General features: G+C 47.0%; 1 protein-coding gene across 2 annotated transcripts in view; it reads left to right on the plus strand.

The window, feature by feature from the left end:
* The window catches only part of MYO5B (myosin VB), a 169446-nt gene that overhangs the window by 135947 nt on the left and 20581 nt on the right, over nucleotides 1-12918 (plus strand). For both annotated transcript variants that reach the window (XM_083155107.1, XM_083155112.1), the window contains exons 18-23: nucleotides 2260-2371; nucleotides 4887-5098; nucleotides 5711-5867; nucleotides 6684-6923; nucleotides 8658-8894; nucleotides 11661-11745. In XM_083155107.1, coding sequence (XP_083011233.1) covers nucleotides 2260-2371; nucleotides 4887-5098; nucleotides 5711-5867; nucleotides 6684-6923; nucleotides 8658-8894; nucleotides 11661-11745 — 1043 coding nt within the window. The remainder of the gene's footprint in view (nucleotides 1-2259; nucleotides 2372-4886; nucleotides 5099-5710; nucleotides 5868-6683; nucleotides 6924-8657; nucleotides 8895-11660; nucleotides 11746-12918) is intronic.

Below are 12918 nucleotides of genomic sequence, written 5' to 3' on the forward strand. Positions count from 1 at the left end.
GTATCGATGCCGGTTCATGAAACACATTTAATACTAGCCTGCGTCAGTGGGCAGTAATTATCCTGCTCACTGTAACTGGTAGAAATAAATCATCTATTCAGCACAGACATATCCAGCTGTTATTGAATTAAATGCCGCAGTATGACCAGCCAGCTGGCTAAATTACATTCATCCACATTTATGTATCATACTCATTTTGTTTTAAAGGAAACCTCTCTATCCACCTGCAGCCCTTATTTGTATGGTGATCATTGCTCTGGTTTCCTAGGGGGCGCGACTTCTAGATACAGCAGCTCTGTTATAGATTACATGTACTGCATGATCAGGCATTCTACTAGCCTGCCTGTCCGCTGAGAGTAATATAGGGGGTAATTCAGTACCGCTCACTCAGCAGCGCTTGTTCGATTCGTAGCGAGCGGCTTAGCGTTTGCTGGTCGCCGACCATCGAATGATTTCTCCTCCCTACGAAAATAGGTCATTTTGAACTAACATTTATTTACAGGCGCTAGGACGAAGGCAGACCGGGTGACTGATATGATCCTGAATCGGCCCCGTAGAGTAAACCGGCTTTGTAATTGTTACTTTCTTGCTGAAATCTCACCGGTTCCACCGAATCAGAACCGATTACATACTGTAGCCCCTCATGTGAAATCCTAGGTTTATGCCTAAATCCCGCAGTTCTGGGTGTTAATATCAGAAGAATAATGCCGGCACGGCCTCTTGTTTTGTTCCCGCACCAGTAGCTGTTATGCTGGGATCAGTGGCCATAACTATACCATCTGTACTGTGCGGTCCGTTCAGGGTAAAGATGCCGTTCTCCTGGGGTAGATGGGCGCACCTTCATACAGCAGCACACTAGTAGCACAGGGCCAGGGCCTTGGTACAAGGTTACTAAAAAACATCATAATATAACTGGGATAAATTGTCGACAACATCTAGGTCTAATGGCCGATTGTGAGTAGGTTGACACGTAAAAATGGTCAACATTGACGGTCGATACTGACAGAAGGTCGACACAGGCAAAAGATGGACATGGTCGACACATGAAAAGGTCAACACGCATATTTCCCTTTTTTTGGGTGTCTATATCAAGATATAGCGACATGGACACTGTATGTGTACTGAATCCGCTTGCCATGCTTTGGGAATGGTATGATATTCCCCCCTCCATGTCCACTGGGATGGTAAAGTACGAACAAGTCAGCTGACATCCGGTGATGTCAGCTGACATCCGGTGATGTCAGCTGCCCGCCCACATCACATGGAGATCTCCATGGGAACACCCATGAAACACTGACCCGCCCACCACCCACAATGCTCATACGTCTGCACATGTGCAGATGCACACCATCGGACCCCTTGCGAACGAAGGGGTACGAACAAATGGTCTGAATAAGGTCCATTGTCCTGTGCTAATGTCACTGCTATAATAATAATTATATATCATTTCTCTAATATATCTTTGGGTGCCCGCTTTTACCATCACTTGGCTGAGTTCCACGCTCCTGATCTGCTGAGCAGAGTGTACATATAAGTGTGATATAAAGCGTAATAATGATGTCATAAGGTTTCCAAATACTGGGTCCGCCTGCAGCTGTCACTTGCCCCTATAGTAATAATGCCGGAGGAGACGTGAATCCATTACAGCATCACACAATGTTGTCGTTTAATCTGTAAAGAGTTTCAGAAGTAATATGGGAGCATTTTACTGCTTCTCCGCCATAAAATGTTGATTGAAACTACTCTACAATTAGCTGGTCCGCGGGAAACGCTTCTGTTCATTATGTAATTATGCCTGACATTTCCATAGCCTTTATTCATTTGCGTTGGAATGTCAGGGGAAAACAATCTCCTCTGGTCCGTACGTGGTCGGTTTCCAGGCACAGAAACCTCATCATGGAAAAGCTGTGCTCCGGCCATTGTACCGGCTCCTGCTGTGATATTCTGCTGTGACAAAGAGAAACCGGGGCCATCGGTATGGCTTTAAATCGCAATGCGGGTGACCGGGGATCACCCTGATCTTCACTGTCTCTTTTTTTATCTGACGCTGCTTAAATTAAGAGCAGAAACACAAAACAATGGGCATCACGTTCCTTTCAGCAGAACCCCGTACATTACTCTCTCCGGTACGGCTTGCCGGTAGTACCGGGCTGATAATACACCTGACAATGTTTTTGCAGGCACCTTGAAGTTTGGTGACCTTCCATCCACCCATATGCTACATTGGTGGGATACATATGTTTTCTATCTTCCCTCTAGGTGGACCTACCATGATTTCTTCAACAGATATCGTGTTCTCATGGCGAAGAAGGATATATCCCAAAGTGACAAAAAGCGCACCTGCAAGAACCTACTAGAGAACCTTGTGAAGGTGACAGCTAATATCTATCACTGCTTGTAATGTTCGTTAAAACTGGACCTAGAAAAGGCTAGTTACAGGCAGGTTATTAAAGGTAGAGGGTTTTATGACACTAGACAGTTGGTAATTATAATATAATCTGTTCCTGGCTCTGGGGAGTTGTTGAGTGCAGGCACTGTGCTAGTTCCTGGCTCTGGGCAGTGGGTGATTACAGGCACTGTGCTGGTACCTGGCTCTGGACGGTTGGTGATGACAGGCACTGTGCTGGTTCGTGGCTCTGGACAGTTGGTGATTACAGGCACTGTGCTGGTTCCTGGCTCTGGGCAGTTGGTGATTACAGGCACTGTGCTAGTTCCTGGCTCTGGGCAGTTGGGGGCCCATTTATTAACATTATTTTTACTAAAATAATGTGAAAACAGGGTTTTTCGCACCCTTTTCGCAGTATTTTAGTATCACCTAAATGTATTAACTATGAATTGTAAGCCTTTTCGCAAATTTATCCCCACAAACATAATTATCGCGATTTTTTAGTAAGCAGATCGCATTTCACATAATTATAATGTGAAAAGTGATCTGCTCGTATTTATTAAACTCCAATTGTAAAATTAATTCGGAAGGGTCCTGTGTGATAATATCGCCACTTCTTAGAGGCGTTATCCAGATTACATTTTTGATAAGGCTGCCCTAGCAGACTCCTATAGCAGAACCCTCCTCTATCCCCTATTTGTTTTCAATATCCACCCAGATGCAAAGACCTTTTATTAATCTAATCTAAACAGTCTGCCCCCATGCTGATGAAACTTCTGTGCACTGTACTGTGCAGAGATCCCTGCAGCTCCATCTCTCCCCTGAGGGATTGGAATATAGAGAGTGATTTTACAGAGTCCTGCTGTATATTGACAGCTATGGCACCAGTCAGTGCTGCAGGGGAGGGAGAGGGGACGGGGGAGAGACGGAGCTGCAAGGAGCTCTCCCCCGTACTGTGCCTAAACTTAACTAATAAAAGCAGGAGCTGGGCAGCCAGGGGCCAGGTGCTTCCCTAAATTATTTCTAGTAAAACAGCATAAAGAAACATACATGTGCAGCAAGTGATCTGTCCCACGGACGTCCGCCCGCCCTCCCTCCTCCTCGCTGCTGCGGGGGACTGGAATGTACTGCAGCACTTCCAACACAGGCAGAAGAGCCCACTGTGATTCTTTAATAAAGGGTACTCTCCTGCCTGAGCTCCTGGCTGCTGTACTCTTCCATCCAGGACCACAGCAGCAGCGCTGGGGATGGAGAGGGGATGGGGGAGAGACGGAGCTGGAGGGCGGACGGACGTGGGAGAAACAGAACTAACCTGCACATGGATGTTTCTTCACTCTGTATTATTAAAGATATAAAGGGAAGCACCGTCCTGCCCCTCTCCTCTGATCAGCTGAACTGCCCCAGCTCCTGCTTAAGAGCAGCCGCAGGAGGACACTGTACTGTACTAGTACGGGGAAAGTGAAAGTAAAAGCCGGCTGGCTAACTTTCTATTAGCTGCGCATGCGCAGTAGGATCCAGGCATCACACAGTGCGATAATAACGGGGGAGATCAGGGATCTGGATTCGCAGGGACAGGGCTTTTTCGCAAGCCCTGTCCTGCGAGGTGAATAATGATAAATTCATGCGATTTTAAGCAAAATCGCAATGCGAATTTAGTCGTTATTATCACCATTTGATTACCATTTTTTTTACAATTTTGATAAATGGGCCCCTTGGTGATTACAGGCACTGTGCTAGTTCCTTGCTCTGGGCAGTTGGTGATTGCAGACACTGTGCTAGTTCCTAACTCTGAGCTGTGGGTGATTAGAGGCACTGTGCTAGTTCCTGGCTCTGGGCAGTGGGTGATTACAGGCACTGTGCTAGTTCCTTGCTCTGGGCGGTTGATGATTACAGGCACTGTGCTGGTTCCTGGCTCTGGGCTGTTGGTTATTGCAGGCACTGTGCTAGTTCCTGGCTCTGGGCAGTTGGTGATTACAGGCACTGTGCTAGTTCCGGACACTGGGAAGTTGGTGATTAAAGGCACTGTGCGGCCTATGTACTAAGCCTTGGAGAGAGATAAAGTTCCAACCATCCAGCTCCTGTCATTTTTTAAACACAGCCTGTAATATAGCAGTTGGGTGTGAATTGGCTGGTACTTTATCTCTCTCCACTTTATATCTCTACATTGCCGAATTCATAGAACCCTTGAACTCTTTCCACTTTGGTGTCTACATACAAAGCCTTGGAGAGCGACAAAGTGGATGGAGGTAAAGTTCCAGCCAACCAGCTCCTCACTGTCATTTTTCAAATACAACCTGTAACATGGCAGATAGGAGCAGATTTGGCTCATACATTATCTTTCAACTTTATCATTCTCAAAGGCTTAGCACTGTACATAGGCCCCATTGTTAGTTCCTGGCTCTGGGCAGATTACATTACAGGCCTTGTGCTAGTTCTTGGCTCGGGGAAGTTGCAGGGTCATTGAAAGATAGTTCTTAATGGTACATTATCTTTCATGCAGGACCCAGACAAGTTCCAGTTTGGACGAACCAAGATCTTTTTCCGTGCCGGCCAAGTGGCGTACCTAGAGAAACTGCGTGCGGATAAGTACCGTGCAGCCACCATTATGATCCAGAAGACGGTACGAGGCTGGCTACAAAGGCTGAAATACAGGAAGATGAAGAGTGCTGCTATTACCATCCAGAGATACACCCGGGGGCATCTTGCTCGCAGGTATGTTGGTGGTAATATATCCATTTATTTACCGACTAGATAAAAGCCCGTCACAATGTACTTTCACTTTTTGCTGTGACCGTTTTTACTTTCACTTTGAGCTGTGGCAGTTTTTAGCTCACACACCCCGCCCCCAGTCCCTATCCGCTCCAACCTCCAATATTTGCCTTCACAGCTCCCTCTCTCCATATCCAACAAGTGTGAAACAGATCAGTTTCCCATTGCTTTCACTTTCTGTTATGACATCTTTTAGCACACAAAGGAATAATTTGGCCTCTAGTGGTTAGTGGCGGTAGTTCACCTTATAGAGGTGAGGAGAAGTTAGCCTTTTATATATATATATATATATATATATATATATATATATATATATATATAGATTATATTATTATATCTGCCTAGAAAAATCAGGTTACAAAGCAGCAGTTACTTCTAGCACACGTGTCATATAATTCTACATCAGCTGTAGCTTTGTGATCTCTCAAAATCTGGAATTAGAAACATAAAATAATATTTAGAGGGAATTGATACCGAAAAACATATCATTTTGAAATCCGTATTTGTTGCTATGAAACAAACGTCGCCGCTAACAAACTCGTTCTCCTTTCTCAGGTTGGCCGATCACATCCGCAAAACGAAAGCAGCCATCAGCTTCCAGAGACAGTTCAGGATGATCCGCGTGTATCGGGTGTACCAGCAAATCAGGAGGGCAGCTGTCACTATCCAGTCCTTCACCCGGGGCATGTTTGACAGAAGGGCTTACCACGAGGTACTGTAATGCAGTCATTTATCTTAGTGAAAGTCTGCTATGAGGTTCGGCCAGGGAGCAGCAGGCTGGCGGCGCTCTCTGCGAAATCATTTAAGGCTGCGGAATAACATGTCCTCATCCTAAATCAGGACTTTTCTATCACATTACAGAGGCCAACAAGCCACATCTTGCAATTTTATTTCCAACTCATTACGTCCCTCTGGTGCAGAAAGCAGTAATATAGCCTTAATATCAGTAGGGAAGGCTGGTGTATACTTGTCGGGAAAGTAAGACCAAAAATAACAGCATTTCTTTTGTCAGGAACTTAAAAATAAAATTGGCACAAAAATGTCTGATAAACTGTAAAAAGCTGACGTCGAATCAATTTATAAAGATTCCTGTGCAATGATTTCCCTTTGTACTTAGGATAATAATGATATACTGTAGTGTGAGAGATTATTCAGAATTACATTTTAATAAAGAAATCATAGATTTTTTTTTTTCAACTCAAACAGCTCCACCCACTCTCAGTGAAACAGATCAGTGTCAGTGCAAAAATTGCTTTCACTTTCTGTTATGACATATTTTAGCAGACAAAGGTGTACAATCTATGTGGTGCGTCTATATAGCACTCAGGCCTACTGGCAGAGCTATGAAGAAAGGGTTTGGCTGTTTTTGGCTACTGGCGCATTTGTCAGTGAAATATCTATGTAGGCAACCTGTGCCTCAACAGCCGTTTAGGAACTACAAGTCCCAGCATAACATCCCAGAATGCTTTGGTAAAAATGATGGCCTTTTCACAAACCTTACCTGTGCCGTCTCGTTTGTGATTTCCAGCTCCTGCTCCAGCACAAGGCTACGATCATTCAGAAGCACCTGCGAGGCTGGGCCGTCCGCAAGCAGTTCAGCAGGTTCCGCAGCGCAGCCATCGTCATCCAGTGCTCCTACCGCCGGCTGATGGCGCGACGGCGGCTGAAGCAGCTGAAGATCGAGGCCAGGACAGCAGAACACTTCAAGAAGCTGAGTGTGGGCATGGAGAACAAAGTGGTTCAGCTGCAGAGGAAGATAGATGAACAGGTTTGTGTTATAATGATGATTGTATTAACTAGCACAGTGCCTGTCTTCTTGGCCTTATTCTAAACACAATGTGGTTCTCCTAAATTCCCCCTGTGCGTTTCAGCAATGACATGATATCATCAGAGGGAGATGTTTTCTTTTTGGTTGCCATAGAGCATGATGCTTTTTTATAGGCCTTATTTTTGTATTTCTGTTACCAAATGACACAACTATTATTGCTTGTATCTAAATGTTGTAATGCTGCAGTTAAATGTCATATTGGGGGCAGGCTGGACGGTGTAATGGTTAGCATTACTGCCTCACAGCACTGAGGTCATGGGTTTGATTCCCACCATGGCACTAACTGTGTGGGGTTTGTATATTCTCTACGTGCTTGCGTGGGTTTCCTCCGGGTACTCCAGTGTCCTCCCACAATCCAAAAATATACCGGTAGGTTAATTGGCGGCCAACAAAATTAACCCTAGAGTGAATTTCAGCATGAACATGTGGTAAGGAATATAGATTGTGAGAGTTTGGGGTTGGTACCCATCGTTTATGTTCTCGCTAAAAAAACTCAGGCATGCCAGAATAAACGCAGGGGTTACTGCTACCGAGCTTGTGGTAAGGTGACCAGTGGAGAAATCATTCAATGGTACGTGGCTTATGAAAGATTTTGGACATATTCGCTCGGCGGCAGATTGAATAGCAGCTGTACACATCTGTTGGCACAGTGAGCACATTAATTTAGAAGGCAGGATTTCACTGTAGCGGGGCTGCATTTACCTGATCGCCGAATTGGGCCCACTGTTTCCCAAGGCCGGTCAGTGGCGGCTACTAATTTGTCTCACTCCACAAGGTCAATGGGTGCCTTTTGGGCTGCGAGGCAAGGGGGAGACTGCTGCTCAGCTGTGTCGCGCTGCCACCTGGTGTTCTATGCAAACTTTTGTTAAACTTTCCAGGTTTGATCTGTTTCTATCCAAAGAAGCCAGCTGTAGGTTTCCATCCGAGAGGACTACTTTGGGTGCCCCAAATGGATGTAAAATTAAACAGGATTTTGGTACTCGCCAATAAATCCATTTCTCTGATTCCTTGGGACACATTGGACACCCTCCCTGGGCTGTTGGTTTGTTGTCTGTATTTCTTCTTTTTAACTTTTAGGTTCAATAGGTTTGGGTTTGACCTGTTCTTTGTTTGTGGTTCTCCGCTCTCCTTCTCTATTACTTTTTTGGGCTTGGTGGTGGTATAGAAGGAAAGAAGCCATGTCCAGATCAATAAAGATTTAAAGGGGCCAGGCTCCATACACCACCATCTATACCCCAGTGTAACTCCAGTGTCCCCCATGGATTTGGAGAAATGGATTTATTGGTACAGATGGAGACATGGTTGTTCATCCCGCCGGTGCACCAAAGTGTACCGTCTCGGTACGCCATTGATTAAAAATAGGACGCACATGCGAGTGAGACAATCGGAGACGCTCTGGCGCGCCAGCGGGATGAACAAGCACGGCTCCTTCTGTAAGTGTCAAAATGATTTTTTCTAGGCACAGAGAGCGTGGGGACCATCCGCCTTCTTTCATAACCAGCAATAGGCAAGAACAGCCTCTATAGGTGGCCCTATAGCAGCGGGGCCAGACAGCCTGGGGTCTCCGGTCACCCGATGGTGCTAAATATCTCATGAATGTTGCAGGTCTTGATACAAAATAACTTGACACCAATCTTACTTCACTGCCTAATGAACTGTATCTGTTATATCTAGAACAAAGATTACAAAGATCTGAAGGAGCAACTTGCTTCCATAACGTCGTCCAGCACGGCAGAAGTGGACAAGCTGCAGAAGGAGCTGGAGCGGCAGAAACAGAACCAGCAGGACGACAACCAGCTCGTCACTCTGCAGGAGGAGATCGAGGCGCTGAGAGCTGAGCTGGCCAACAGCAGAGACGAGCGGAAGATTGTGGAGGACACGTACATGAGCGAGAAGCAGCAGCTCCAGCAGGTGACCCCTCTTTCCAGTCTAGAACTAACCCATGCACCAGGCCGTGATGATGTGTAGACTGCTCATGGGACATGTTGGGTGGAGGAAGGAAGGGTACATGGTTATCCTTCATCTTGGAACTTGCGGTCAAAAGATGTGACCATTGTCGGCCTCAATGCTCGGTCGTTTTCCAAATTCAGTGAGAGGCTGCCTAGGGACCAGGAGTGATCTGGAGTGATCTGGAACCATGAGGCCACCCACATTGAACGATGTTCCTTTTGGCCAGGTTATTGGTACTGTACAGTGGCGTAACTAGAAATTTATCTCCCCCCTGCAAAAAAATGTATCTCCCCCCCCCCCCCCCCATGGCAGCTACAGTGGAGCGCAGGGAGACACATGGGGGTGAGAGTCCCAGAAAACAGGGACTATGGGGAGGGGTGGCAGCTATAGGTGAGCGCAGGTAGACACATGGGGTGAGAGTCCCAGAAAAACAGGGACTATGGGGAGGGGTGGCAGCTATAGGTGAGCGCAGGGAGACGCATGGGGGTGAGAGTCCCAGAAAAACAGGGACTATGGGGAGGGGTGGCAGCTATAGGTGAGCGCAGGGAGACGCATGGGGGTGAGAGTCCCAGAAAAACAGGGACTATGGGGAGGGGTGGGCAGCTATAGGTGAGCGCAGGTAGACACATGGGGTGAGAGTCCCAGAAAAACAGGGACTATGGGGAGGGGTGGCAGCTACAGGTGAGCGCAGGGAGACACATGGGGGGTGAGAGTCTCAGAAAAACAGGGACTATGGGGAGGGGTAGCAGCTATAGGTGAGCGCAGGAAAGACGCATGGGGGTGAGAATCACAGAAAAACACAGACAACAGGGTGACACATTAGGGTGACAGAGACTCAAAGGACAGGGGGCCATGAGGAGGGGTTTCAGCCACAGGATGTGGGAGACACTGGGGGATAGATGATTTTATGTGAGTACTGTAGGTGCACTGTTACTTACAACTCAGTGTGCGGGGGACTTACCAGATGTTTCACCGTGCGGGATTGACGAGCCAGAGACAAAGGGCAGTCTGTGAGCCGAGGAGGAGAGCTGCAGCTGGGACCTCTGTTCTCCCACCTCCCCCGCGGCACTACTGCGAATCGCGGGAGAAATCAGGACCCCCGGCTGCCAGGAAGCTACTGGACGCATAGGAGAATGAACTACTGCTCATGTGCAGCAGCAGCCCAGCTCCGGCGGCATCTTTAAATGTCCCCACAGCCCTCAAGTATGCTACTCGCGCAGCTCTTGATGCTGCAGGGTCCGGCTGAGCAGTGCCACCCCCCCCCCCCCAAATCCCTGCAGCCTTACCTATCGCGCTGGTCCCGGCGGCTCCGTTCTTCTTCTGCTGAGGACCAACACAAAATGGCCGCCCCCATACAGCAGACAGTTTCAGAGAACAGTGTGCTATATGGGGGCGGCCATTTTGTGGTGGTCCTCGGCAGAAGAACGGAGCCGCCGGGACCAGCGAGATAGGTAAGTCTGCGGGGGATTGGGGGGGGGGGGTGTGTAACTATAGCACCGCAGCCCCCGGCGCCCCCACATGCACTGCGCCCCCTCCGCGGTGGTGGGGGCTGCGGTGCTATAGTTACGCCGCTGGTACTGTACTAAGCTAAACAAAGTATCATTACATACTAGTTAAAAGCTCGTCAAAGTGACGGCTTCTGCAATGTACTTTCACTTTGAGCTGTGACAGTTTTTACTTTCACTTAGAGCTGTGATTGTTTTAGCCCACAAACTCTCCATTTTTCTGAGGCGCCTCCAAGTTCTAATATACAGATTATCAAACGCAACAATTTTGTTATTGCATGTGATAAATTGTTCTCCGGCCAATCAGCTACGAACTGCCATAGGTCTGAAATGGTAGTTAGGATCTGATTGGCCGGAGCACCATTTATCATGCACAAGTTTGAAAACTCATTGCGAGTGATAGAACTTGTTGAAAAAATCAGTGACTTAAACTAATTACATGATGGGTAGTGTCATTGTAATCTGAGGGTAACGCCTAGGGATCGATGCTGGGTCTCGGGGCAAGCGTGCTGTGGGCACCTGCATCATTTATCACAGCCGCTGCGTACAAAATGCTACAGTGCCCTCTTCTGAATCCTCTCTGTAATTGTATGTTTTCCTGTCTGTCGTCATGTAGTGTTTGGTACGACTTTGTATTTTTTTTTTAATACTGTTTGTTCTCTATGACTGTGTAGTCATTATTTGTTTCTCTTTGATTGTTTATCTGTTTTTTTGTTTTTGTTTATGTTCTAATGTGATGGTGTGTACACATGGGTACAATCAGCATGAGATTTTGACTATATAGTCAAAATTGCATGCAGATGGCACAGGTTTTTTACCTTGAGATCCCGATGCGCGCTCCCGGGACAGCACAAATCGAATCCCAGATAGACAGGGCAGCAATGACTACATTGTGCAAATCGAATGCAGATAGCAAGAATTGTATGTAAAAAGTACAGAGATAGCAAAGATTGTATAGCAGTCAAATCTAGTCGAATAGCAAGGGAATCTCATTGTGTGTACACAGCATTATTTGGAAAATCTTCTCAATAAAAATACTCAGTTTAAAAAACAAACCAAAACAAATGTCCTAAAAATAGATGATGGGAATTGCAGTATGATTTTCATGAGTATAAAAATGGGGATGGTTCCAGCGACAAATCGTTAAAACCTGGGCATTTCCTTGGTGATTTCATTGACACCCCCGGTTTCCATAATGACTCCTGTCTGTGTTTGCATCCAGAGAATCTCTGAGCTTGAAGAGGAAAACTCTCATTTAAAGGAAGAAAAGGAAGAGATGAATAATCGCATTCTTCTCAGTGCTGGAGGTAAGATACAGTCCGCGTGTGATGTGGTGCTCTCATTGCTGCTGGTGTCAGGGTCTAGACCAGTGATGGCCGCCCTGTGGCACTCCAGCTGTTGTGAAACTACACGTTACAGCATACCCTGCCACAGTTTTTCTATGAAAGAATGCTATAACTGTAGCATGCTGGGATGTGTAGTTCCACAACAGCTGCAGTGCTGCGAGTTGTACTTCACCGGTCTGTACTGTCAGTTCACAGCGATGTTTTGTACTTGCAGTTTTCACCTGCACACTTCCATATTTTTCTTACGCACTTCTATGGGTCGATGCTGGTGATCTAGATTCTGGCAACATTTTGCAGACATCGCTGAAATATGAAATATTTATCGCTGATTTTATATATATATATATATATATATATATATATATATATATATATATATATATATATATCAGAATATTTATTACATTTTAATCAGATGCATTATTTTGTTGCTGCCACATTTGTGTGCTGTAGTAATCTCAGGGACCCTAACTGACCTGTGAATGAAAAGGATTTCATTGTACATTGTCTGCATTCTCCCGAGCGCCTGCCGGTATCAGTATAAACCCATTAGGATAAAGAGGTATTAGTACTACTAGGTGATTCATCGCGCCCTACGGGCGCTCTTCACACCGTCGTAAGGGGCTGCGCCCCCTTAATTTGTGAACGTTTGTATATGAGAAATATGGTTAGAATTGTATGAAAGATGCCCTGTATTGCAACTTAGGCGTCCGCGAATCGCGGGAGGGGGGGTCGCGGAGGGTGCCCGCGAATTGCAGGAGGGGGGGGTCGCGGGGGGTGCCGCGAATTGCAGGAGGGGGGGGGTTGTGGGGGGGTGGATGCTGCAAATCGCGGGAGGGGAGGGATTGCAGAGAATCGCGGGAGGGGGGTCGCGGGTGGGTTGCCGCAAATCGCGGGAGGGGGGTTACGGGGGCGGGGGTTGCGGCGAATCATGGTAGGGGGGGTCGCGGGGGATGTGCCGTGAATCACGGGAGGGGGGGTCACGGGGTGGGTGCCGAGAATCGCGGGGGGGTGTGTGTGTGCCGTGAATCGCGGGAGTGGGGGTTGCGGGGGGGGTGTGACGCGAATCGCCACAAGAAAAAATCAACACAGAAAGGTCAACACATGTAAATGTTGACATAAGTGTGGCACTTA

Source organism: Crinia signifera, chromosome 1, assembly GCF_055691185.1.
Source record: "Crinia signifera chromosome 1, ASM5569118v1, whole genome shotgun sequence".
In the NCBI taxonomy this organism is placed as follows: Eukaryota; Metazoa; Chordata; class Amphibia; order Anura; family Myobatrachidae; genus Crinia; species Crinia signifera.